The 23,456-nt window shown below is 41.7% G+C and overlaps 1 protein-coding gene across 7 annotated transcripts; it reads right to left on the reverse strand.

The window, feature by feature from the left end:
• Window positions 1-3,068: 3,068 nt before the first annotated feature.
• On the reverse strand, window positions 3,069-22,963 carry LOC118778752 (inter-alpha-trypsin inhibitor heavy chain H3-like). 7 transcript variants are annotated; one of them, XM_036530435.1, is made up of 27 exons: window positions 22,826-22,963; window positions 21,546-21,703; window positions 19,222-19,326; window positions 18,864-19,026; window positions 18,652-18,762; window positions 18,410-18,535; window positions 18,093-18,209; window positions 17,559-17,727; window positions 16,247-16,369; window positions 14,871-15,052; window positions 14,613-14,792; window positions 13,097-13,218; window positions 12,623-12,795; window positions 10,922-10,957; window positions 10,317-10,349; window positions 10,048-10,086; window positions 9,801-9,839; window positions 9,514-9,558; window positions 9,180-9,215; window positions 6,682-6,705; window positions 6,293-6,331; window positions 6,141-6,167; window positions 5,728-5,850; window positions 4,374-4,551; window positions 3,769-3,917; window positions 3,578-3,662; window positions 3,069-3,418 (listed from the first exon to the last, which is right to left on the reverse strand). In XM_036530435.1, exons 1-27 carry the CDS (start codon window positions 22,922-22,924, stop codon window positions 3,304-3,306), a joined length of 2,796 nt encoding a protein of 931 aa, XP_036386328.1. In that variant the 5' UTR covers window positions 22,925-22,963; the 3' UTR covers window positions 3,069-3,303. The 7 variants fall into 7 exon arrangements, with proteins under 7 accessions (XP_036386328.1, XP_036386329.1, XP_036386330.1 ...); XM_036530436.1 differs by lacking the exon at window positions 10,922-10,957; XM_036530437.1 differs by lacking the exon at window positions 10,048-10,086.
• Window positions 22,964-23,456: the final 493 nt, after the last annotated feature.

The following is a 23,456-nucleotide window of genomic DNA, read 5'->3' on the forward strand; positions in this document are numbered from 1 at the left end:
TTGATGTTAACCACCATTCTAAATACCCATCTGAGCTATTGTCTTGTGGAGAACAATCAGTCCCGCCGTCACCTCAGGAAGGAGTTGTTTGCATATGAAACGGTGGGCTCAAGCAACACCTTTCCTCAACTTCCTGGGATGAAGCTGATCTGCCAAATGCTCAACCACAATATCTGTTACATATCTCAACAGCCTCTCCTCAAAGAGAAACTCAGTACCTTGTAAACATTAACTTATGTACTGGCCTGTGTTACACATTAACCACCCAATGGCCTGGATCACATCACAAATATCAACTCTCTTCTTCTGAGGGCTGTCCTGGTACAATCCACATACATTGAACTGACTGGATATCAAAGTCAGAAGACACAGACCCACGCAACACAGATCTTTAAACAATAACAACCCATATTTATATGAATCCATGTTCCCAGAATGGAGTAACAGTAGTGTGTCATGTATGGCAAAGTAATGGTGATGTCTTCTATGCTGTAGTAACAGATATTTGCTTGAACACAATATTCCAGATGATAGTCCTTACCTTATTCACAATATGCATGATGTCACTGTCCTGACCACTTTTGGATGGAGGACAGGGAATCATTTTCCAGTTTTTCATTAGCTCTGAGTTTTCTCAATTTTTAGTTCCTTTTGGAAAATTCAGTTTGTGACAATTCATTTGTGAAAAGGTGTAACAGTTCATTGATTGATTGAAGTTATGCATGGCAGAGTGACAGTGATGTCATACATGCTGGAGCATAGAGCGTATCCAGTCTTTACACAGTGAATGTCTTTTTGGCCTCAGCCATTGAAAACCAGCACTAGACAGGATTTAGGCAAATCCTTCAGACTCACTAGAAATGGATTCATAGCTTTTTTTCAGTCACTATGTGCAATTATTGTCCCTGTAAGGACGTAAACTGCCACAAGGTCAATGCCATTAAACCATGTCTTCAGTGGACAGTAACTGGGAGCCTACAGCAGCAAGAGAAATTGGGTTTGTTCTGCCAGGGGTATAGGTGGATATGTTGGTAGGGTCTACTTGTCTGATGAAGCAGTGTGCAGCATGTGTGATGGATTCTGGGTAATGAAGCAATGCACAGTGCGCGTGATGGATTGTAGATATATAGTGACTGAGCTGCATTTTGTTAGTCTGGTGTCATAAAGTGAAAATGTGTGGAATCTGATCTCCCCTTCATGCAACCTGTCAAACTGGTTTGTATCCAAATAAAGAGGAAGAGCATATTTCACATTTTTCATCTACAGTCATCCATGATCTGTGAAGTAAAAGGGTTTTGTCTCAGTGTTTATTTAGTGCAAATTAATCTTCCATGAACCTTTGAAAAGGCAGAAAGTCATAGCTGGGTATGGTTCCACTGCAGGATGGAAGGGGCTGATTTCTCTGTGCCTCTGCAGTGTGAAGGCCCATTTAAAAACATTATTTTTGGTGGCGCTGTAGCATAGTGGTAAGGAGTAAGACTTGAAACTGAAAGGCTGTTGGTTTGATTGCCCACTGGGGCACTGCTGTTGTACCCTTGGGTAAGGTACTTAACCCAGAATTGCCTCAGGAAATATCAACCTATATAAATGGATAACATGTAGACCTTGTAACCTATGTAAGTCATTTTGGATAAGAGTCCCTGCTAAATCATAGTAATGTATCTGTGCCATCTCTTATTCATTGTATTAAATGTTTTGGGAAATGGGAATGCTACATTGCCCTTGTATTATTATCTTAATATTTTCCTGTGTTTACTGTTGTCTTTTAATCCGAAAGAGAGAGGGGATGGGTGACCAGTTCATTATCTTTTTTTTTTTTTTACACTTTGGCAGTGCTGGATGATTGTTGTCACACTAGGGAAGTTAGTTTGAATTGTCTGGGGGGTTTCAGTGGTGGGTATTCCTCCAGCTGTCATGCAATTATGGTACTAAATTAAGGATCTGGTATAGAGAACTACTTTGTTTAAAACTCTGGGAAATCCTATGCTAACACTTGAACCACTCTGCTAGCACATACAGTGCTATGTGGATGCTTAATGTACACAAACCCCCATTTCACATCAGACCTTTCCTGAACCCACACACTAGCACTCACCTGCATCCACACACACTAGTGACCACCTGTACACACACACACACAGGTGACTGAGGATGTGCCAATGATGCAGTGTAATGCTAAAATGCGACATAACTGTGGATTTCAGTAATGCCGTAAACCTGCCCCAACTCCCTCAGTCTCCCAACACTCAGCACTCACTAATTACCTACTCCCTATCACAAACACATGAACTACTTCCTCACACACTTAAAAAAAACACACTCTCCACACACTCAAAAGCACACATAAATAGGCACAATGTATAGATGACATAATTGATATGTTAAAAGCTGTTCGTTTGGTGTAAAGTGGTGTTCATCTTTATGTTCAAGTGATAATGTCTCAGACAAGGTTGGTGACAAGTAAATACCTTCCCTATCTGATCAATGTCATTTTAAACAGCTTCATGTGAAAAATGTTTTTGGTTTCTCACAAAAAATGCAAAAAAGCTTCTATTATGTAGGCACCTGTCGGCAATTCGTAACAGGGTAAGGACAGTACGCTTGGAATCCTAAATACCCGCTAAGAAACTTTTAAACCTAAAGCACTTTTAAATCTAAAGAATCTTGATAAATAACCTTTACTGTTACAGTAAGAGTAGGACCACTGATGTCAATCTCAAGATTTGGACTTATTTCCTACTCTGAGATGCTTGATGAATACTGGCCCTGCTTTTTAAAGTGTGAAACTGTAATGCACTCTCCACCCTAAAAACCTGACTGGTGCTCAGATGTCTAAGGTTATAGCTGGACATAGCAGTTTAAATACTGTGAGTCAGAGCACAGATACAGATACTCTATAAGAGCATGCTGCTGTTTTTTATAGACATAGTTACACAGAAACAGCTATACAAATTAATCCCTGGAGCTGCCCAACCAGGTAAAAGACACCCATATGCCTCTTCTCATCAAATGGGTACAATGTTTGATATTTTTGATATGATTGAGAAATTACTAAAGGTACTTGAAAATGCTACTTTATTTCCATTTTATTTTTAATCAAAATATCTGACAGTATTGGTATTTGTTCTGATGTTCTACACATGTATCAAGTTCTGAGAGCATAACATTTTTTTGATAAAGCAAATCAGAAGAAGTTTTGGTTTCAGTGATAAGGAAGTAAACAGTTCTACAAAATGCGGTCATGTGACAGGAATTTCGTAATGTAGTAGTAGGAGCAGAGGGCAGGTGCCTCAGTACCGCTCTCTACAGCTGGGAGACAATAAGGCTCGAGAGCTCCCCTTGGAGGAAAGAGTGGTATGAGATCAGCCAGCAATGAACAGTGGGCACGGAGAGGGTTCTGTAGTCCACAGTAGATACCCTGAAACACACACACAGACATCACTTCAGACATCTTAAAACACATGCACCCACACACACATTCATACACAGATCACTGCAAAATCCCTGACACACACATGCACACAACCTACACACACACACACACATACACTTTTTGAGAGTGAACATCAAAACTTACTTAGTTGCAGACACCACCTGACCCTGGATCTGTAATTCAACCGATGGTGCCATCTGTTTCACTTCATACTCAACAAGCAGCCGCCCTGAAACACAGAGCACAAAGCGAGGGTTTGGGGTGTGTAGAGATAGTTTCGGGTGAGTTGAGGGGGCCTGGGATGAGTCCCACTGATTCGGGGGGGGGTTTCTTACCCATCAGTCCGGTGGCATGGCTGCCAGGTGGTTGCTGTCTGACATCTGGCCACAGAAAGTGGTCCCCACCCTGCTGGTGCAGTAGGATGAGGATGCGCGTCCTTCCCACAGTCACCTGAAGCTCACTGCCCTGCCCAAGCAGTGACACACTGCAGGAATGAAATACTGCATCACTCACAGCCTGCTCCTGGTCTTACTGCCACTCTGACTTTTCAGAAACTCTTATACAGAGGCACATAAAAAACTTGACATAATTATTTTTTTTAATTATTATTTTTTTAAAAATTAAAAAAGGAAAACATTTATTAGAATACATAATGACCTGATGCAGTTTAAAGCATAAACAGAATTGATAACCAAGGAAAGAACGAAACAGCTAAGGCTGAAAACAAACCAATAATCAATATCAATAACAAAAAGAAAATGAAGAGAAGTATATTTTTTATTCATGAGAAGTACTTCTATCAGCAAAAATATTTATGAAGATCAAACAGCAAAATGAAGACATTAATAGACTGAATAAAAAAATTAAATAGAACAGATACTTGTGACTGTGTGTGTGTGTGTGTGTGTGTGTGAGGTAGTTCAACAGGTGGACTTTGTACCTGTTTGACTTAACATTAATGGGGAACTGGGCCCATGCATAAAGGTCTGTCTTCTGTTTGTGCGTAAAGCTGATGAAGGTAGTGTTTACTACAATGTGCCACTCCTGCCCGAAGTGCAGGCCGATCTTCCTGAAGCGCTTCCTGGCTGCACCTCCAATCTGCCCAGTGACGGACAGGCCTGCAGAGACAGCATTGGTCACTGGGGCACAAGGACCTACTGGCATCCCAAAATATAATTAAGCAACATAAGTAAGTTGTCATAAAAAGTCAATAAATGTCATTTTGAAGGAATAGTACTTGTTTATTTGTGGTGTATCTGCAGGAAGAAGAGTCCAAGTAAACAGTGTTGCAGTGTAAGAAGAAATAATTGTGAACTTGTGAAGAGACTGAGGCATTGCGTATTTGACTGCCTGGATATCGACATTGTGTGTGATCGACTTACATTTGATGATAGTCTGGCTGAAAACCTGACAAAGGAAAAGGGATAATCTGTCTACTTGCCCTCTGGTAGCCCATTCAGGGGCTGAGATATCTGAGCCACAGCCACAGCCACAGAGAGATATCTCAGCAGTGGAATTAAGTCACACTCCATAAATGGAGTTACGTTTTACTGTTTGTTTTACTTTCTGTGGAGTTTTACAGACACACCTTACCCTTGCTTGATACACAAGTTGATTCAGTCCCTTAAGTTATATACATTGTGGAAACAAGAAGCTAGTTGCCTCTCAATTGGACTGGTATGTATTTGAAGCGTCTTGACCCAGATCAAGTGTGAAAGTGGCTTTACTGGCTTTACTACAGTGAAAGCCTCTACTTTCCCTGACTCTCTCCCTTTCCTGTTAAAAACATGATGTCATTTTTCAGTCCTGCAGAAATCATGCCATTTTAATGCATCAGTGAAACCAGTTGAAATGGATTGACTAGAAGCATGCTTTAATAAGAAAAACTGGATGATGGTAAAATTTTCTGCTACAAAAGTCTGATAAAACAGACATCATTCTTATAGGTCTGACACCATAGAAATGACACCATAACTGGATGCCATAATTTGTCCTGAATACAGATCGATATCTTTAACCTCTGAAAGCAGAGGTTAGAGAGGTTAGATTCCCACACTGATAAGTGTATCAGTTATAAGAGCACACGAGCACAGGTGTTCATGTGCTCCAGGTGATCAGTATTTCTCTATCCTGAGACACCTTTAAAATAAGCAGCAGTGTGGGGGCTGCCTTCCCCTCTACTGCTAGTTTTACCGCTTGAATGCTATGTAGTATTGTCCATCAGGGCATCCGGTGTCTAGAGGTCTCCTCCCAGGACACATAAGCAAATGTGGGGAAGGGGTAAGCTGACTTACCTGTGTTTCTGTCCTCCAGTAGGCTGAATATAGGCTCTCCAGGAACATCCAGCTCGTAGCAGAGTGGGGCCATCTGACCCTGAGCTGGGAGCAGCAGTCTAAGGCTCTGACTGTCAGTGAGAGCTGGAGGAGAGCAGGAGCATAAAATAGAAACTGGGATCTACTGGGGAAGAGGATGGCCTCTTCTACAAAATGGTCTGTGTTAAAAATGCTATAAATGTAATGCTATGTAAAAGTGCAGGGAGAGTCAGGGGAGTCAAACTGAATGGCAGGGGCCATGCCATAAGAGTAGAAGGGGTTAGAGTGGGGGGAGATAAGAAGTGGACATAAAAGGGTAAGTGCATAATGTCATGGCATAATTTCAAGTTAATAAAATCTGACAATGAAATCTTTTAATGTAGTCAGCACAATACCAGTAGGTGCCACTGTTGTATGGTGGGCTGTGAAATAGAAAAGAAAACCACAATGTTATGGATGGCGACATTTCAAATGTTGACAACAACACTAAATCAAGTACTGGAGGAAAGTGAGGAGACAAAGAGAGGTACATTTTGTAGGTGCTCACCAGTTGTAAAACTTATGTGTGTGGCATGGACATAATCATCTGAAATACAGAGAAAATAGAGGGTATAATAACAATAATTCTCTGCTATAATAATTCTCTGTCGTACATGTTACATTGTAATACACTGTTACACATAGCAACATTATGCGATACTGCAATGCAAAACAATATTATGCACTCTAATACACTGTAATACGGTGACATTGCAATAGGCTACCTTAAACTGGAATATCATGCAACACTCCGTAAAACTCTAATAGACTTAAAGATTGTAAAATCCTGAACCAAACTGTAATATATTAACATACTGTAGTATAGTAGGACACAGATGAACAGGTTTTTGAAGTTGAATGTTGAATGACTATAATAAGTTAGAGACAATTACTCACCATAAAGCGTATCAACACTATCAACTAGAGACAGAGGAGTCAGAGAGCAATATGCATGCAGACAAGGATTAGACAATACACCTCAGTACTCTGAGACACACTTTCATATGCTATACACTGTACAGGAGATCCTGACAAGTCATGGGTGTGTGATTTACAGTTACAAATATTTGTGTCAAACAGTAGTCCCTGTTCCCAGCATCACTTTCTGTGTGCTCTGTAGACCCATGCTCTCTTGCATTTATTTTGCATATAATACACATTTATAGAATTACAGGTTGACAGTTGACAAACCCTCTGTGATCATGGCTCCTTAATAATAATGTTGCATATACACAGTGCCTTCAAAAAGCATTTAGACCCTTGACCAATTCTCGCATTTCACTGAGTTGTGATTACTGAGTCCGTGTGATATTGTGCTTAAAAACATTGAGAGTCAAAATTAATTATTTTAAAGTGACATTGGTTTTATGTTAGAAGATACTTTTAAGAAAAAACTGAAATATGCTGTTTGCATAACTATTCAACTCCCACACATGAATAATTGGTACACCCACCTTTTGCTGCAATAACATCTTTAAGTTTTTTGGGGTCAGTGTCTACTGGCTTGGCACACAGTTTGGGAGTGATGGTTGCCAATTCTTCTGGGCCAATTTGCTGCAGGTAGTTCAGGTTGGTTGGATGATATGTGTGGACCGCAATTTTCAAATAGTACCACAGGTTTGCAATGGAATTGAGATCAGGACTTTGGGACACTGTAGCACATTCAACTTTTTGTTCTTGAGTCACTCCGTTGTTGCTTTGGCCTTGTGCTTGGGATCACTGTCCAGCTGAAAGGTGGAATTTCTTCCGAGCTTCAGTTTTTTAGCGGACTGAAGCAGGTTATCTTGCAGTATTTGCCTGTATTTTGCTCCATCCATTCTTCCTTCAATTTTAACAAGATGCCCAGTCTTAGCTGCTGAAAAGCATCCCCACAGCATGATATTGCCACCACCATACTTCACAGTAGGGATGGTGTTTCTTGAGGTATGAGCGGGGTTAGGTTTGCACCACACATAGCTCTTTGAATTTTGGTCAAAAGCTCTGTCTTGGTCTCATCTGACCACAATATTTTCCCACATATTATCTGGATCACTCTTATGCTTTCTGGCAAACTCCAGATGTACTTTGTACGGTTCCTTTTGAGTAATAGCTTCTTTCTCACACCTTTACTTCACTCTTGGCCACTGAACTCTGTAGCTCTTTCAAAGTGATTGTTGGCCTCATCAAGGCTTCTGTCACAGCTCTCCTTCATGTTTGGACACTGAGTTTTGAGGGACAGCCTTTCCTAGGCAGTGCCTGGATAGTGTGACGCAGCTTCCACTTTCTAATTTTTGATCTAACAGTACTCACTGGGATATCCAAACACTTGGATATTATTTTGTACCCTTTTCCTAGTTTATTTATTGTATTACTTTATATCTACTTTATCTCTAACTTCCATAGAATGTTCTTTAGTCTTCATTTTTACACCTTTCTTCAAGATTCACAGCCTGAGGCAACTGTGTCCTCATTAGGGATTTTTTTTTCATCTGTCGTAAACTTGTGTAAACTAGAGCACAGGGGTTGAATACAAACACATTTAGATATGCAAGCACATTTAGATAATGTAAATCCAATGTTACCTTAAAATAGTTAATTTCAGTTGAGTTCTGGTGTTTTTAAATACATTATCACAGAGAATAAAATTTTAATGTATCATTTGTAATTCAGTTAAATGTGGGAATTGGTCAAAGGGTTTGAATACCTTTGCAAAGCACTGTACATGAAATCCACTCTATTTAACAGAAACAACTGTTGACGACTGTTATGGACTAAAAGTCCAATAGATACCAGTAAAAATAGGATTGTTAAGGAGCCCATTGTGTTTGAAAATTGGTGGTACAAAAGTAAACAAACAAACGAGTCCATTTGCAAATGATTCAGGAAGTGTACCAGGATGAAAACGACAAATTTCTGATGAAGTCAGCTTGTGGAAGGCATCTATAAAATGAGGTATAGCTGTGCTACATGAATAGTAATCGCTTGCTTATTTTATTACTATATTTTTTATATTTTATATTTTTGTATCAAAAAATTTGATTGATTTTCATCTGGAATATGTCCCCAAAATCAATTACTCTTTTTGATTGATATTTGTAGATTTTCCCATTTGCTGGTATCTTCACAAACTATCCCCCACAAATGACAAGGTCTCCTGTAATACACCAGAACAAACTGCGAAACACTGTAAGACTATAAAACATTCACACACTAAAATATTCAAATATATTGTAAACCCTCGACACTGGCACACTGACGTGGGAGCCACAACAACAGAGCAATATGCAGATAAACAGGTTCATTGGACTTGGGCTCATGCTGCTTGAAAGTGAAGTTATCAAGGGGTATTTTGAGGTGGCAGAGGAAAACAGCCTGTGCTCACTCTTAGACTGAAAATAAGCAAAGAAAGAACATACCTACAAGGTCAGAATCCATGTCCATTTCAAATTGATCTACAGGAAGAGACAGAGAGCTACAGCATTTACACTGGACTGAGACTCACATATAATGTGTGCCAACTTATACACAGTAGTACATTCTTATTTTAATTATTATTGATACACTCACTCAAAAAATCAATGACTTGCAATAATGATGGTGCAATCATAATTGTTTAACAGTGTAACACCAGTGCATGCTAGGCAGCTTTGCAGCAATGTGGTAATGTTACTACAGTGTTTAATGGGAGACCAGAATTCTGTTCACATTACTAATGCTATTACTGCATGTTCTTTGACAGTACTGCATTACCTGGTTGCATCCCACCTGGGTGAGAGGTAAACAGGTTTGGGAATGCTGCAATATGGATGAGAAGCAGAATTGAGTCACAGGCCTCTGCACATTTGCATGGTTAAATACTCCTGTTGTACAGTAATTTTGCACTTTTCTTTCACATTACTGCAAGGTACACATATACATTGTGATGTTCTTTAACACTGCTACTGCTACACAGTTCTGCAGTTAAGGTACATAATAGCACCAGACCACACATCATCAGACTAAATTCTGTAATCCACTCCAATAAAAGATTCATTTACCTGGTCGCATTGCCATGCCTGGGTGCATCATAGGAGGTGCTTCAACATCGAATAGAATGACGTTACAGAGGAAGACAAAGCATGTTTCCAAACACTTTAAGTACACAGTAACACTGCAGTGTTCTCTCACTGCAAGAATACAGTTACATACTTGTTCATCAGTTCTGCAGTTAAAGTACATAATAGCACCAGACCACACATCATCAGACTAAATTCTGTAATCCATTCCAATAAAAGATTCATTTACCTGGTTGCATACCTAAGCCTGGGTGCATCATAGGAGGTCCTTCAACATGGAACAGAATGACATTACACTCCAATCTGCTCAATACTTCAGTTATACTTCTACACTGTGCTGTTCCTACTGTTGACTAAGATGTATTACTCTGTAGACACGACAGAAACATACTGATGTGTTTCTTACCTTTCTCTAATAAATCTTAGACACATTTTGATTCCACTGCATGTTAAAATTAAAAACTGAAATACGTCCATTACAATTAAAAACAAATTTACCTGGTAATCCCTGCATGCCTGGCGATGCATGACCTTCAGCATGGAATAGAAACAGAAAACCTGTTTGTACACTGTGGCTAAAGAGATTAAGGGTCCTTTTTAAACAGTGTAACACAGCTGTCAAATGCAAACAAAAACCCCTAGTGCTAATATCAATTTTACAATTTTTTAAAGCTCCTGTGTTTAATTTAGTTGTTTTCCAGACACAATTTATAGTTGTCCAGTGGAGTATGTTCCACAAAATAATCCCATCACATTAACACCCTCTAAATAAACAAATACAAATTATAATCTTTCAGTTTTACCAATATTGCAATTTATTACATTCTAGTTTACAGTTTACTTTTATAGTCTCTAAACTCTGAGCTGCTTGGTCCTCTTGCCATAATTTTGCACTTTTTTAACATTACTGCAAGTACACAGCTGCATTAAAATAAACTTTAATATTACTACGCCAACGCAGTAACATTGCAGTGTTCTCTCACTGCAAGAATACAGTTGTATCATTATTCATCAGTTCTGCGGTTAGAGCGTATATAGCACTAGACCACATATCGTCAGACTAAACTCTGTAATCCATCCATCACAATAGAAGATTCATTTACCTCGTCGTGTTACCATCCCATGCATCACAGGAGGGCCTTCAGCACAGAACATAACTGAGTTACAGTAAGACAAAGCGTGCTTCTAAACACTTTAAATCTAATCTACTCAATACTTCAGTTATACTGCTATGGAGTAATGGAGATAGAGGCAGTAGTCTGTAGGAGGATTCTTAACATTTCATTGCAGCTACGCAATTACACAGAACTGTTACTAAATGTTCCTTCAGAAACTATTCTTTAACTTTGTTAGAAAATACGCTTTCATTTAGACTATTCTTTATCAGTTACACAGATACAGTGTAGTGTTCACATTTGTGTTCACAGTCAGTGTTTACATTTACATTCTGTCATTTAGCAGAAACCCTTATTCAGAGCCAATTACAAAGTAGGAGTAAGTGCATGCATCTAACAAAATTACAAATGTCTTTGAAGAAAAAGATTTCTTTTAGTCACAAAGGAAGTGAAATGATTCCTATACATTTTGGAACTAGAACACATAGTGATCTCTGTTGGGATGGCTAAGTCAAATTCTTAGTTTTTCCACAGTTTGGATTCAAAATCAGAAGATGAATATTTGGCAATAGTACAAAATGTCACCGTTTTCTACATATCTATGTTTTACCATTTTAAAGCAATAGCACTTTGTGTTCGATCTGCCCACTCTAGGTTAGCATAACTGTTGCAACAAATGAAGTTAAAGTAAGTTAAAATAGCATTGCATATGCCACTACCCATGGAGGGGGGGGGGGGGGGGGTCGTCTGACATGAGTCTCCACTTCAAAAGGTGAAATGTATGCCCAATTGAATTTCAGTCATGAGATTGACTTGGCTTACTTTGTAGGTCTTTGGTGAACAGTAGATTGTGATACTTTCAGCTGTGGAGGGTGGTGGTCAGTTGCAGGGTTTTCCTCACAACTCTGATTGAATCTGTCATCAACTACTGTCATTCTCCTTGACTGGATTGGTTATTACCCATTGCTCACTACATCAGTAGTTTCTTTCCTTTTCAAGCTATTCCACATCGTGGATTTTGATATATCCAATTTGCTTTCTTTTCTTTCACAGACAGTTCATTAGACTTCATGTTGCCTACTGACCCCCAAATCTAAAGCAAAGGCTAAAACCAAAGTACTATTGTTCCAAAATGGTAAAACATATGCATGGAAATATCCAGAAATAAAACATGACATTCTGCACTTGTTTGATCTACTTTGATTCTATATTCTTAAATTTCAAATCTAAACTGCTTTACTAGGTGGAAGACCAGACTGCTTCAGTGATTCAGACCATGAGGTAAGTGGTGGAGGAGGAGAGGCTTCCCTGCACATGAAGGGAATTCTGGGGCTCCAAAGCTGCTCAGTTGACAGAGGATGCATCCTGAATATTCAGAAAATTTTAGGAGCTGACGGCCTACATCCCAAAGGAGGTTTTTGTAATAAATTTCTTGGAGAAAGGGCCTTACTGTTGGAATTTGCTACTGGCCATTGGGATTATAACCTTAATGCTATGCTCTATTCTGTCAGACAGGTAATAATGGAAGAGTATAATAAAGACAGAGAGAGAGAGAGAGAGAGCAAATTTGGTCATTTGTAATGCTAGTAGCCTAAAATGGACCTGTGAGACACTGTAGACACTGAGTGGGATGTGGCTGCATCAGCCCACAGCATTAGACTGAAGCTCAGCCCTGAGTGATGAGCTGACCTCCTCTGGCTGTGGGATGCTCCCCCTCCTTGGGTTTGTGGGCCACCTGCGCATTCTCTCCCTCTGGTTTAGTCACCACCATGGAGGTGAGTGGTGTCACAAAGCTGTACTTCAGAGCCAGGGCCAGAGCCTGCTCTCTCACTGTCTTCTGCTCCTGTCCCTGCAGAAGAACCCTGCACACACATACACACAGGTGTTAACACACACACACACACACACACATACACACACACACACACACACACACACACACACATGCACATGCACACACAGGCGCACATACATAGATACAGTTGCACACATACACATGCATGCACATACATACACACATTTGCACACACACATACACCCACAGTCAGACAAACTCATATATGCATGCACTCACATATATTTACATGTGCACATGCATACACATATACACTTTCAGAGACACACATACGGTACAAATATACAGTGACAGAGAGGGTGACTTACACTCTCTCCAGCAGCTGTTGTACAGTGAGGTAGGCCCATAGTCTTTGGATATACATCTCATAGATGTAGAAGTTCATGATCTCAGAGTTCACATTACTGTGGAACGTCATCTCCTCACTTTTCTACAGGGGGAATCTGTATGTTAACACTGTTGTTTTTATACTTTTACTCAACATTACACTACATTATTGTCATCTTAAAAAGGTGGCTTTGGCTTGTAATTAAAAATATTAAAAAATAGTACAAAATCAAAGCCATCAACCAAAAGATACCAAGACACAACGTTTGGAGGTTGCGGTTGCATCTCTAAAATACAACAGCATTTTCTTTTAAGTTTTAGGTAATGATTAGACACCCACAACGAGAAATCAGCTAGTGAAGTCAAAATGCATAAAGAAATATGGGTATTAGATGGGGGGGGGGGGCAATTTGGTATCATCAGTATAACAATGATATAAGAAGCCATGAGAAGAAACGACAGAGCCAAGTGATCTTGTACATAAGGAAAACAGAGGGGGACCAATGTCTGAACCATGAGGGACTCCTGTAGAGACGCTCAGGGGGGTTGATACAGCACCTCTCCACCTTGAGGTATGCCCTGAGAGGTAAGATGAAATACAGCTGAGGATGGTGCCCAAGAAGCACAGTGCCTCCAAGAAACACTGCAGAACATGGTGATTTACTGTGTCAAAGGCTGCAGAAAGGTCACGTTCCATGACAATAGATTGGGAGGAAGCTTGCAGAGTGTAGGGCATTTGTAATAGAAAGATGACTCCTTTCAGCATAATGGGCAGACTTGAAGCCAGAATGATTAGGGTCATGCAGGTCATTCTGCATGAGAAAGTGTGAAAGATGATTGAAAGCAGCCAGTTCCAGGGTTTTGCAGAGGAAAGGGAAAATGGGGATGGGGTAGCAGTTTTGGGCAGGTGTGACACAAGCCTGCTCGAAGACAGAGACTTGAGGTTTCCATGAACAATAAGCGGGGACCCATTGTCAGAAAAGGACAATGATAAGATAGGTATCAGGCTCATCCAGGAAGCTCCCAAAAGCACCTGGTGGATAGTAGAGGACAATGATTGACAGTGCAGTAGAGCAGGTGACAATCACAGTATAAGATTTAAAAGCGGAGATAGAGAGGTGGGAAAAGGGGAGCATAGAGATGTTCCAAGGGCAGCAGTGGCAGTGTTCTTGTGGGTGATTCAGTTCAATCATCAAAACAGACTGATCCAATGAGTGCACTGCAGTCATGGGTAAATATTGCTGCTAGGTCAAATTTCTATTTATGTTTGAGTAATTACACATACTCTAGCGTGCAATGTAGAAGAGGGGCACTATAGTTTGCACTGAAGTACGGAATGGGGTACTGTTGTGTAAAGTGTTGAGGGGGGTACTGCAGTGTGCACTGAAGTGTGGAGAGGTCTGTACAGTGTCCTTCGTACGTAGTGTAATACAGTGTATACTATGATGTAGTGTATATTATGGAAAATATCAATCTGGCGGAAGGGAGTGAGCTTACCGAATTGGCCGTGATTTCTGCCGTCAGTGTTTCCAGGTTGTTGTCGATGACCTGACCAGCAACCACAATCTCCGAGCCTTTATAGTACTGGCCAAAGCTAGTCAGGGTGAGGTTGGAAGCACCAGTGTAATTCAGCTGAACATCTAGCAGGAGAGGTGTGGCCACCTCTTCATAGAAGCCCTGAGGAAGACAAATGGATATGTTCACATCTGCTCACTAATCCCTTTGCTGCCATGGAGACAGGGCGGGTGACAGTACCTGCAGTTGCAGGGCTGCATCTGAGTCAGAGTAGATTCTCCTGGCCACGCCCTCATTTTCCAGTGCCATCTTTTCCAAGAAGTCATAGTTCACATCGAAACCGAAGCCCAGGCAGTACAGAGTGTACCTCCTCCCAATGGCCTCCTTTACATTGGCCTGGATCTTACGCAGGTCAGTCACTCCTAATGAGAGACAAGCCAACCACATAACCATTCAACACCCAAGCAACAGAACTCAAACATGAACTGGAAAAAAAAAAACAGAACCCAAACCATAAAATATAACCTACATGTTCCCCTTCTACACATGGCCCAGATAACTAGTTAGATTCAATATTCAGATATATGAAAGAGGAATGTACAGCTCAAATGAAACACGGGCCTGATTTTCCATAGGGTAAGTGGAAAGGCAATGGGTTACCTTAAAATAATAACAAATGACTTCTTATTTACAAGGTGAAATGCCCGATGCATCAATGGCTATAGGTTACAATTTACACCACGCTAAGACAGCTTAGTTTATGACCTACACTTCTAGGAATAATGATATGCAATACAGTATACATCATAATGCTAACAAAGCAATATGCAGTAACTTTAAGAATACTTTATAAGAATATTTATTTCATTAGAGACATAATAAAGAAGTTGGCATTTTGACAGAATACAGTTTAATAACCGGGGCTGAAACAACTCTCAAAAAAATAAAACTGTTGATTCACGCACATTTAAGCTCAATGGTTGATCTGATCCAGCATTTTGAAGAAGGGAAGACACTTTCACAGTGCTGAAAGTACCCACCAGGTAATGCAAGGTAAGAAAGCAACACAAGTGGGAACCAGTGACAGATGGCAAAACCAGATTTCCAAGAAATTTCCAAGCAAGGTCCAAGCACTCCAAAGTACAGATAAGTGGCAGATCCAAGCTAACCCAGCTCAGCTCTCCACAGGAGCTCACTCAGAAAAATGTTCTCCCAACTTGGGAGAGCAGTAACAGATATTTAGATCCAGAGCTGTGTACTATAGGAGAGTGCTATAGGGCTGTGCTGGTGGTCATTGTGTGTTAGTCTTTGCAGTGTGTCAGTTCCTGCATTGCATGAGTACTTGCAGTGTGCCTGTACCTGTTGCGTGTCAAGTTTGTGCAATGTGTCAGTAGTTGTAGTGTGTCAGTACCCGCAATGTGTCAGTACTTGCAGTGCACCATTGCCTGAAATGTGTCAGTTTCTGCAATGTGTCAGTACTTGCAGTGCACCATTGCCTGAAATGTGTCAGTTTCTGCAATGTGTCAGTACTTGCAGTGTGCCAGTACCTGAAATGTGTCAGTATTTGCAGTGTGTAGGTAGCTTTCGTGCATCAGTACTTGCAGTGTCAGTGGTACCTGAAGTGGGGTCTCCGTCTGTCAGCAGAATAAGAATGGAGGAGGTTCTCCTCTGTGGTTGTGTCTCCTTGACTTTGTTCAGCATCCTCACACCCTCAAGCAGTGCTGCATTTATATCCGTTGCTGAAGAGGAGGAACGAAGGGCTGTTTATTTACTCCATTTTTCACTTTTCAGAGTAGGCTATGGTTTTATAACATTCTGACATCCTGTCTGTCTCAGAGACTTGGATATTATCTCTCTTTTTAGATTGTCCTCATGTTTAATTTGTTTCCATTTTCAGATCTGCGTTGGTTTGCTAACCACATGAGGGTGTTTTTAGTCTCAGGCATTATGACCACTTTAACGTGAGGAAATGTAATATGCACTAAACAGGGTTTGGTCCATGAGACAATGGAGGACGTCTAGACCTGGGCCAGTATTCATCAAGCATGGGAGAGCGGGATGTATGTCTGAACTGTTCGAAAATGCACACAACATCAAAAAATCTCACAACGTCAGAGATATCCCTCCTTCCATGAGAAGACTATCACCGCTTACCGCTTAAATAATATAAATTTTGCTTCCTGGCAGCCAGGAAGAATTTTTATTTGAGGAACAGTTTAGCAGCTCAAGTACCACAGCTTGGTACACATCAAACGTTTATGTTGCATTTTAGTATTTAAAGTAATATTTGGCAATACGGGAACTGGGCAGTTCTCCACAAATAAATTTGCAGTGGCACATGTAGGATTTCTAGCCTATTACCCTTGAGGAATTGGGAATAAAGGGAATATTAAATAAATAAATAGCGCCTTGTCAAACATTTTATTATTGCAATTATGAACAAAACAATTCATTTCTGGTGCTCTCAAGCTGAGAAAGAATAGAAAATATCTGTGCTAATTTGCTAGCTTTTAGGCCTACTCACAGCAAAGAGATCAGTATTGATTGTGTTGTCAGCACTATAACAACACTACTGCATCCAATGACTGCATTTATTGGGCATTTTCTCAACATATGGGATGAACTGTGAAAAATCACTACTGTTCATATGTAACAAAAATCAGCTGAGGTCTACTCATAGGAGAAGGTATTTCTCCCAGATGAGAGTAGGAGTAGGAAGCTTCATAAATAACTCCCATTGCCTACTTTGAGGTAGGACTGTTACTGCTACTCCTTACTGCTAAAGCTACTTTTAGCAGTACTCAGATGCTTGATGAATATGGGCCCTGGCTGAAAGAAGGGGTTGGTTCGTAACACACATTTTGTACTCTTATAATCAGTCCAAATGAGCACGGCATAAGTGACTAGGATCAATGACGCCAGGCTTACATCCTCTATCACGGATCTCCCTCACAAACGCCTTTGCTGCTGCCAGGTAGTCAGGGGTGGCTGGGACAAGATCATTTTTCCAAGGCATCACCTGATCGTCGAAAGTGATCAGGCCAAAATGGTCTTCTTCAGGGATATCTCCCAGAATCTTCAGCAGAGCCTCTCGAGTCTGACAGATAAGGAAGAACACACAAAAGCTCCATCACTACACCCCAGCTTATACCCCTGACACTCATATCCTCACTGAACACTGCTCATACTCCTAACACTCACTTCCTAACTGAACAATGCTCATACTCCTAACACTCACATCGACACTGGTCATACTCAAGTCCCTTTACCCCTACAAACACCCTGCAAGAGAGAAGAAATGTGTGGAACACGGTGTAGTAAAGTAAAATTAGAAAGATAAGCACCAAAATAGAGAAGATTAGAGTGGAAATATGTGAAGTAACATAGAGAACATTAAAGTAGAAGCATGCAGAACAGTGTATAGTAAAGTAGAGTCGAAGTCTGAGCATCAGGGTAGAGTACCTGTTCTATTTTCCTTCCGTGCATGGAGCCACTCCGGTCAATGATGAAAACCACATTTTTGGGGATGCGGGGAAGGCCCCTGGGGGCAAAGTAATGAACAAAATAACCCCTTGACACCTGAAGGAGGGATGGTAGGGGACATCGGGAGAAAGATAAGCAGAGGGATTAACGGAGATGCAGGTAAATCATGTTTAATTCTCTCACCACACAATGTCAGTGTGTAGCAGTAAACATCACCTCTGCAACAGAGAGGGCGTGCACATTTCCCCTTACCTGTGATCCTACCCCACATTTGGAGCATACAGCCCAGCCCATACCTGCAGGTCTCCCTTTGACTGGGGCCTGTTGACATCATAGGTGATGAGCAGATCCCCATCCAGACCCGACTTTCCACAGCCCAAACACTGCTGCTGCTCCTGAGACGGAGAGAACTGCACCCACGCCTGGGGAGAGAGGTGTATCGGGTTTAACAGTATTGTGTAGTGGCGGTAACAGTGTTGTGTAGTATTGGTAACTATGTTGTGTACTGGAGTTGTTTTTTCACTGGCACAGCGAATACCTCTTTTTCAGTCAGAGTGGTGTTCAATGCTCCATCTAGGCCTTTGGAGACCAGCCCCCCCTTGGTGTCCAGGAAACTGATGCCTTGTGTCTCATAAATGTGCACATCAATCTGCCACACAGGAGAGAAAGCACAGAACACTGACCCAACACAGAGCAGGACATTCCTTTTTCCTCCCTCCCCCTCCCTCCCCCTCAGTCCCATGTCCTCACCTTGAAGTCTTTCACAACTTGCGTGGGCCTGGCTTTGATCAGCAGCTCATACTTCCCTAGCTTACGTTTTAGCAGCTCCTCATAGGTCAGCTCAAAGGTCACTTTACTGAGTGCTGCCACTGTCACAGAAGTCTTGAACTCCTCCAGAGACCTTCCTACAGCACTGAGACACATGCACACATAGACACACATGCATACACACAAACACACACACACACACACACACACACACACACACACACACAGACACATCCTGTAATTACCCTGTGACAGTGATACAGACTGACACACAGACAGATCAATGCAAACGCACTCAGAACAAACAGGCACACACACACAGCTAAGATGTTCCCTGTACCTGACAAGTCCAGCACTCTGGCCGCGGGAGACAGCCCGGGTGTACTGTTCCTGCGCCTCCTCCTTCTTCTTCACTACCCCGTCATACACATGCCCCTCAATATTCCTGCATAATGACACAGACAACAAAGAACCAAGACATTAAACAATATGTAACACATATTAACATTGCCAACATGACCAACATTCACATCAACAGCAATATCACCAATGCCATTAACAATAACATACTGGCCAATAACAACTGTGTACCACACAGCGAGGTACTCAGCATACCTTTATATTACACATCTGCCACACTGCGAGCTGCCTGGTTTTGCTTAATCTCTAAAACTAAAAAATAGGAGGCAAGGGCCTTCTACTACAGGGCCCCATAGCTCCAGAACAACTTGCCACAAACTTACCTGGCCAATATGGAGCTGACATGTTTAGATAGATTACCAATCTGATCTACCTCACCAGATTCCTGAAGAACTGATCTGCCTTTGCACCATCCAAGGCCTCTGGGACCAGACACCATCTCAGGTGTCTGGTGCCACCAACAATGCACCTCGAATCTTCTACCTTACTACCCCAAGATTTGTTGGTTCTACCTGTTTTACTTTAAGAGCCTGCTTTCCCCCAGGTACCTCCCTTTGTAAAAAAAAAAAAAAAGGAGAGTTCTCCCTGACCACAGCTTTGCCCTTGGGCATCCTTTGAGACTTCTACTAAAGGGAAATGTCAGTTTCTAAATGACATTTTATACCCTTTTGTTTGTGAAGTGTGCTACAACTTGACTGTCTGATTGACTTTCAGGATGGCAGGGTGCCTACAGGATGGCACTCAGACTCAGTGCACCTAGCTACGCTGACCCTGGTGGAACCCCTGAATCCTTGAGGAGGAAGAACTCATTGCAGCAGAGCACAGCTAATACTGTGGTGGGTGGGGGTATTTACAATACATGATGATGATAAAGTCCAAACCGATGTTGTTCTGCACCATGTTCCTGCAGGAAATGCCCCATCTAGCTGAGAATGCTACTGTATCCCATCAAACGTGCATGAAGAGCAATGGGGAGGTGATGCAGCAATGCCCGATACAGGCAAAAAAATATCGAGTGCCATATTGCATTGGTAAAGAACAATGTCTGGGGCCTGATGCTTTTGCATTGAAAAGGTTGAATGCCCTCACTCTTGAGGATGCTCACCTGCTACTTACGAGTAACTGACAGTCCTAAAGCAAACCCAATGGTGTTCTAGATTAAGCAAGCAGGTACTGGCAAGTCAAAATTCAACTCTGTGACTGGGAGAAAACTGTCACCACAACCTTGCCAGCCCTATTCAATATAAAAGCATGGCATACATCCTCTGCAACTTTCTGCCAACTTTCATGGGGCAGTGACCTGGAAGACTGGAAGATTAATCTTTACTAATATATCTGGATGCCATTATAGTAAAGGACCCAGAGGAGGAAGCTAGACACCCGGTCAGGGACTCCTGAAGCCCAGAAAAATGCCTCCATAAAAACTCAAACAGTTTGTCATCTCCCCCTCCGGTCCAGCTTGTGATCTCTGTTTCTCTGTCTTCCCCCACCTAATAGCGAGTGCCTGCTTATTCTCACCTCTGTCTGGAGTTACCTGGCACTGATCTGTCCTCGGTACTGACGTTATGAAACTGTCCCTTGATAAGATTCTTAGTAACTCACCAGGGACTGGTTTGGACTCTAGAGAGTAACAGCTCTTGAACTGATTTGTAGTAGTTCTGTTGTGGTCTGCAGAATCACTCTTCTCACAGACTGAACACCAGACTCTTCAGGCTGTACCTCATTTCCCCTGTGATCTTCACCTTATATGCCATTTTTAGATATGGTACTTTTACTACTTGGTATGTGGTAGCTCCCTTTTTGGAATATTGTACTCATTGTATAAAACATCAAGTCATTTTGACATATAATGGAGATATTGCATTTCACTTACATGTTGAACCATGATCTAAGCACTGAGTTTAGAACTCCCACATGTTTGAAAATGCCCAATTGTGTCCTTGTTTGTACATTTTATGTTGTTTTGGTAAATGCACTTTGTATTAGGGCTTTAGAAGTCTCTAAATGACTAAGTATGGCTGAAATTTAAAGGTACATACAGCAGTAAATGTAATGTTATGTTTGTAGACACTTTTTTATGATTGTATTTAATATATTAATAATTTAAATAATTTAATATTTAATAATTTGAATATAATTAGTCTAGTCCCTCCCACTGGATAATAATGACTATAAAGACCAGAAGGGAGCAGAGCTGAAGAAGAGGAGGCTGGAACATTGAGGGATGGGGTGGGCGGGACTCACATGCTGAACCTGCTGATGAAGGCATTCTTGGGCAACTCGACATGAAAGGACACCTCACGGGAATGGTTGGCACGGTTGGCAACCCGGCTGGTGATGACGGTCATGGCATAGCGGCTGCCGACATCAGACCTGATGTGGTAGCTGTAGATGTCCAGGTCCTGCAGGCAAACGGGGACCAAGAGCAAGCTCTAACAAAAGAAAGTAAGGAACACTTCCCTTTTTCCAATGCTTTCCCCTTTTGCTGTGCCTGTAGAAACTGTCACTTCCTGTCAAATCACACACACATTTACATACATTACAGGCATTTAGCAGACGCTCTTACTTACAATTTTTACATGTTACCCATTCATACAGCTGGATATTTACTGAGGCAATTCTGAGTTACGTACCTTGCCCACGGGTGCAACAGCAGTGCACCAGGGAATTGAACTGGCAACCTTTTGGTTACGACTCCTGCACCTAACCACTATGCTACACTGCCAATCGCCATTTAGTCTCTTTCATGCACAAAAATATTTACTTTCCATTGCCTGGCCTGGTTATATTATATGCTGTCAAACCCCAAAGGCACTCAGGTGCTTATAGGTAGCAATAGAGTATCTGCTATATCATTGCCACTGGCTCAGGAAACCTCACACCCTGGGTCAACTCAGGGTGTTTTTTCTAGCAGCAGCAAGAACTTGAGCAAACACACAATGGACATTATACCCTGAGTCTTGGTGAGGCAATGCATGTGTGACCAAACGAACGTTGACCCCCTGAGTACCAGCATGTTACGCACCCCACTGTCAAACAGCTACCTCATTGCCAACACTCTTCCACATCATACACAATCACCATGTGTGCCCACATTATTCACCATCCACACTCCTTATCAATCCAATCTCTGCCTCAGTCACCACCAAGGCTTTTTAACAATCACCATACACACTCCAGATAAATTGCCATCCATGCTTTGCATCAAACTAGAAGTACTGTGACACCCCTATCCTCCCATCGATTTTTACTCAAACATGCAGGAACGCTTATGCACATTCATGCACACACATGCATTCGACACTCACACACAGGCAAATATGAGGACAAACACACCCACATGCTCTTGGTCTGATGATCTGAGGGTGTTGACCTCACCTTTACCTGGCAATAAGCTCATTAAAAAGCGGTGACCCCTCCTTCTCCAGCGATGACCTCACCTTACCTGGCGATGACCTTTCTTTTTCTAGAAATGACCCCACCTTCCCCGGCAATGACCTCTCCTCCCCTGGAGATGACCTCACCTTCCCTGGCAAGGACCTCTCCTCCCTGGTTGGACTCCGTGCAGGAACAGCCGCGGTGGAGGTGAGCAGTAGGCTTAGGAGGACAGCATGTGGGATCATGGCTGCAGTAAGACAGTGCTCTGATCTTGCACACCAGTTTAAAGCCCTTGACCACTCCATCCTGCTGATCATTAACTGATTACCAGAACACGTTGTCTATGGCTTCAGAAAAGATAACAATATTGATTTTTTTTGTTTTCCTCTTTTGGTCAGCTTCCCAGTAAGGCCTGATATATTGATTTAGCAGAGACCCTTTAATAACATACTGTGACTGTGATATGGGTTTAATTTGTTCAGGTTTGTGAGCGTCACACTCAGGAACAATTCAAACTAAACCAACCCTGTAATGCTCTAAAGTGCATAATGCTACATTTAAAAAATCTGATCTTTCCTACTGAGGGGTTCAAACAGGGGGGCTGTCACTAGATTGGGAAATAGAAGGCGGGGCAGGGGAAGAGAACTTCAGTGGGGCAGGGGCTGAGTTCACAGCACAGAATGATGTAAAGCTGGCCAGATCTAATTCTGGACAGGGTTACCTCCGGGCTTACTCAGCACTAAGGCTGTGTTCAGCAGGACCTGGAGAGGAAGTTGC

Source organism: Megalops cyprinoides, chromosome 6 (genome assembly GCF_013368585.1).
Source record: "Megalops cyprinoides isolate fMegCyp1 chromosome 6, fMegCyp1.pri, whole genome shotgun sequence".
NCBI lineage: Eukaryota > Metazoa > Chordata > Actinopteri > Elopiformes > Megalopidae > Megalops > Megalops cyprinoides.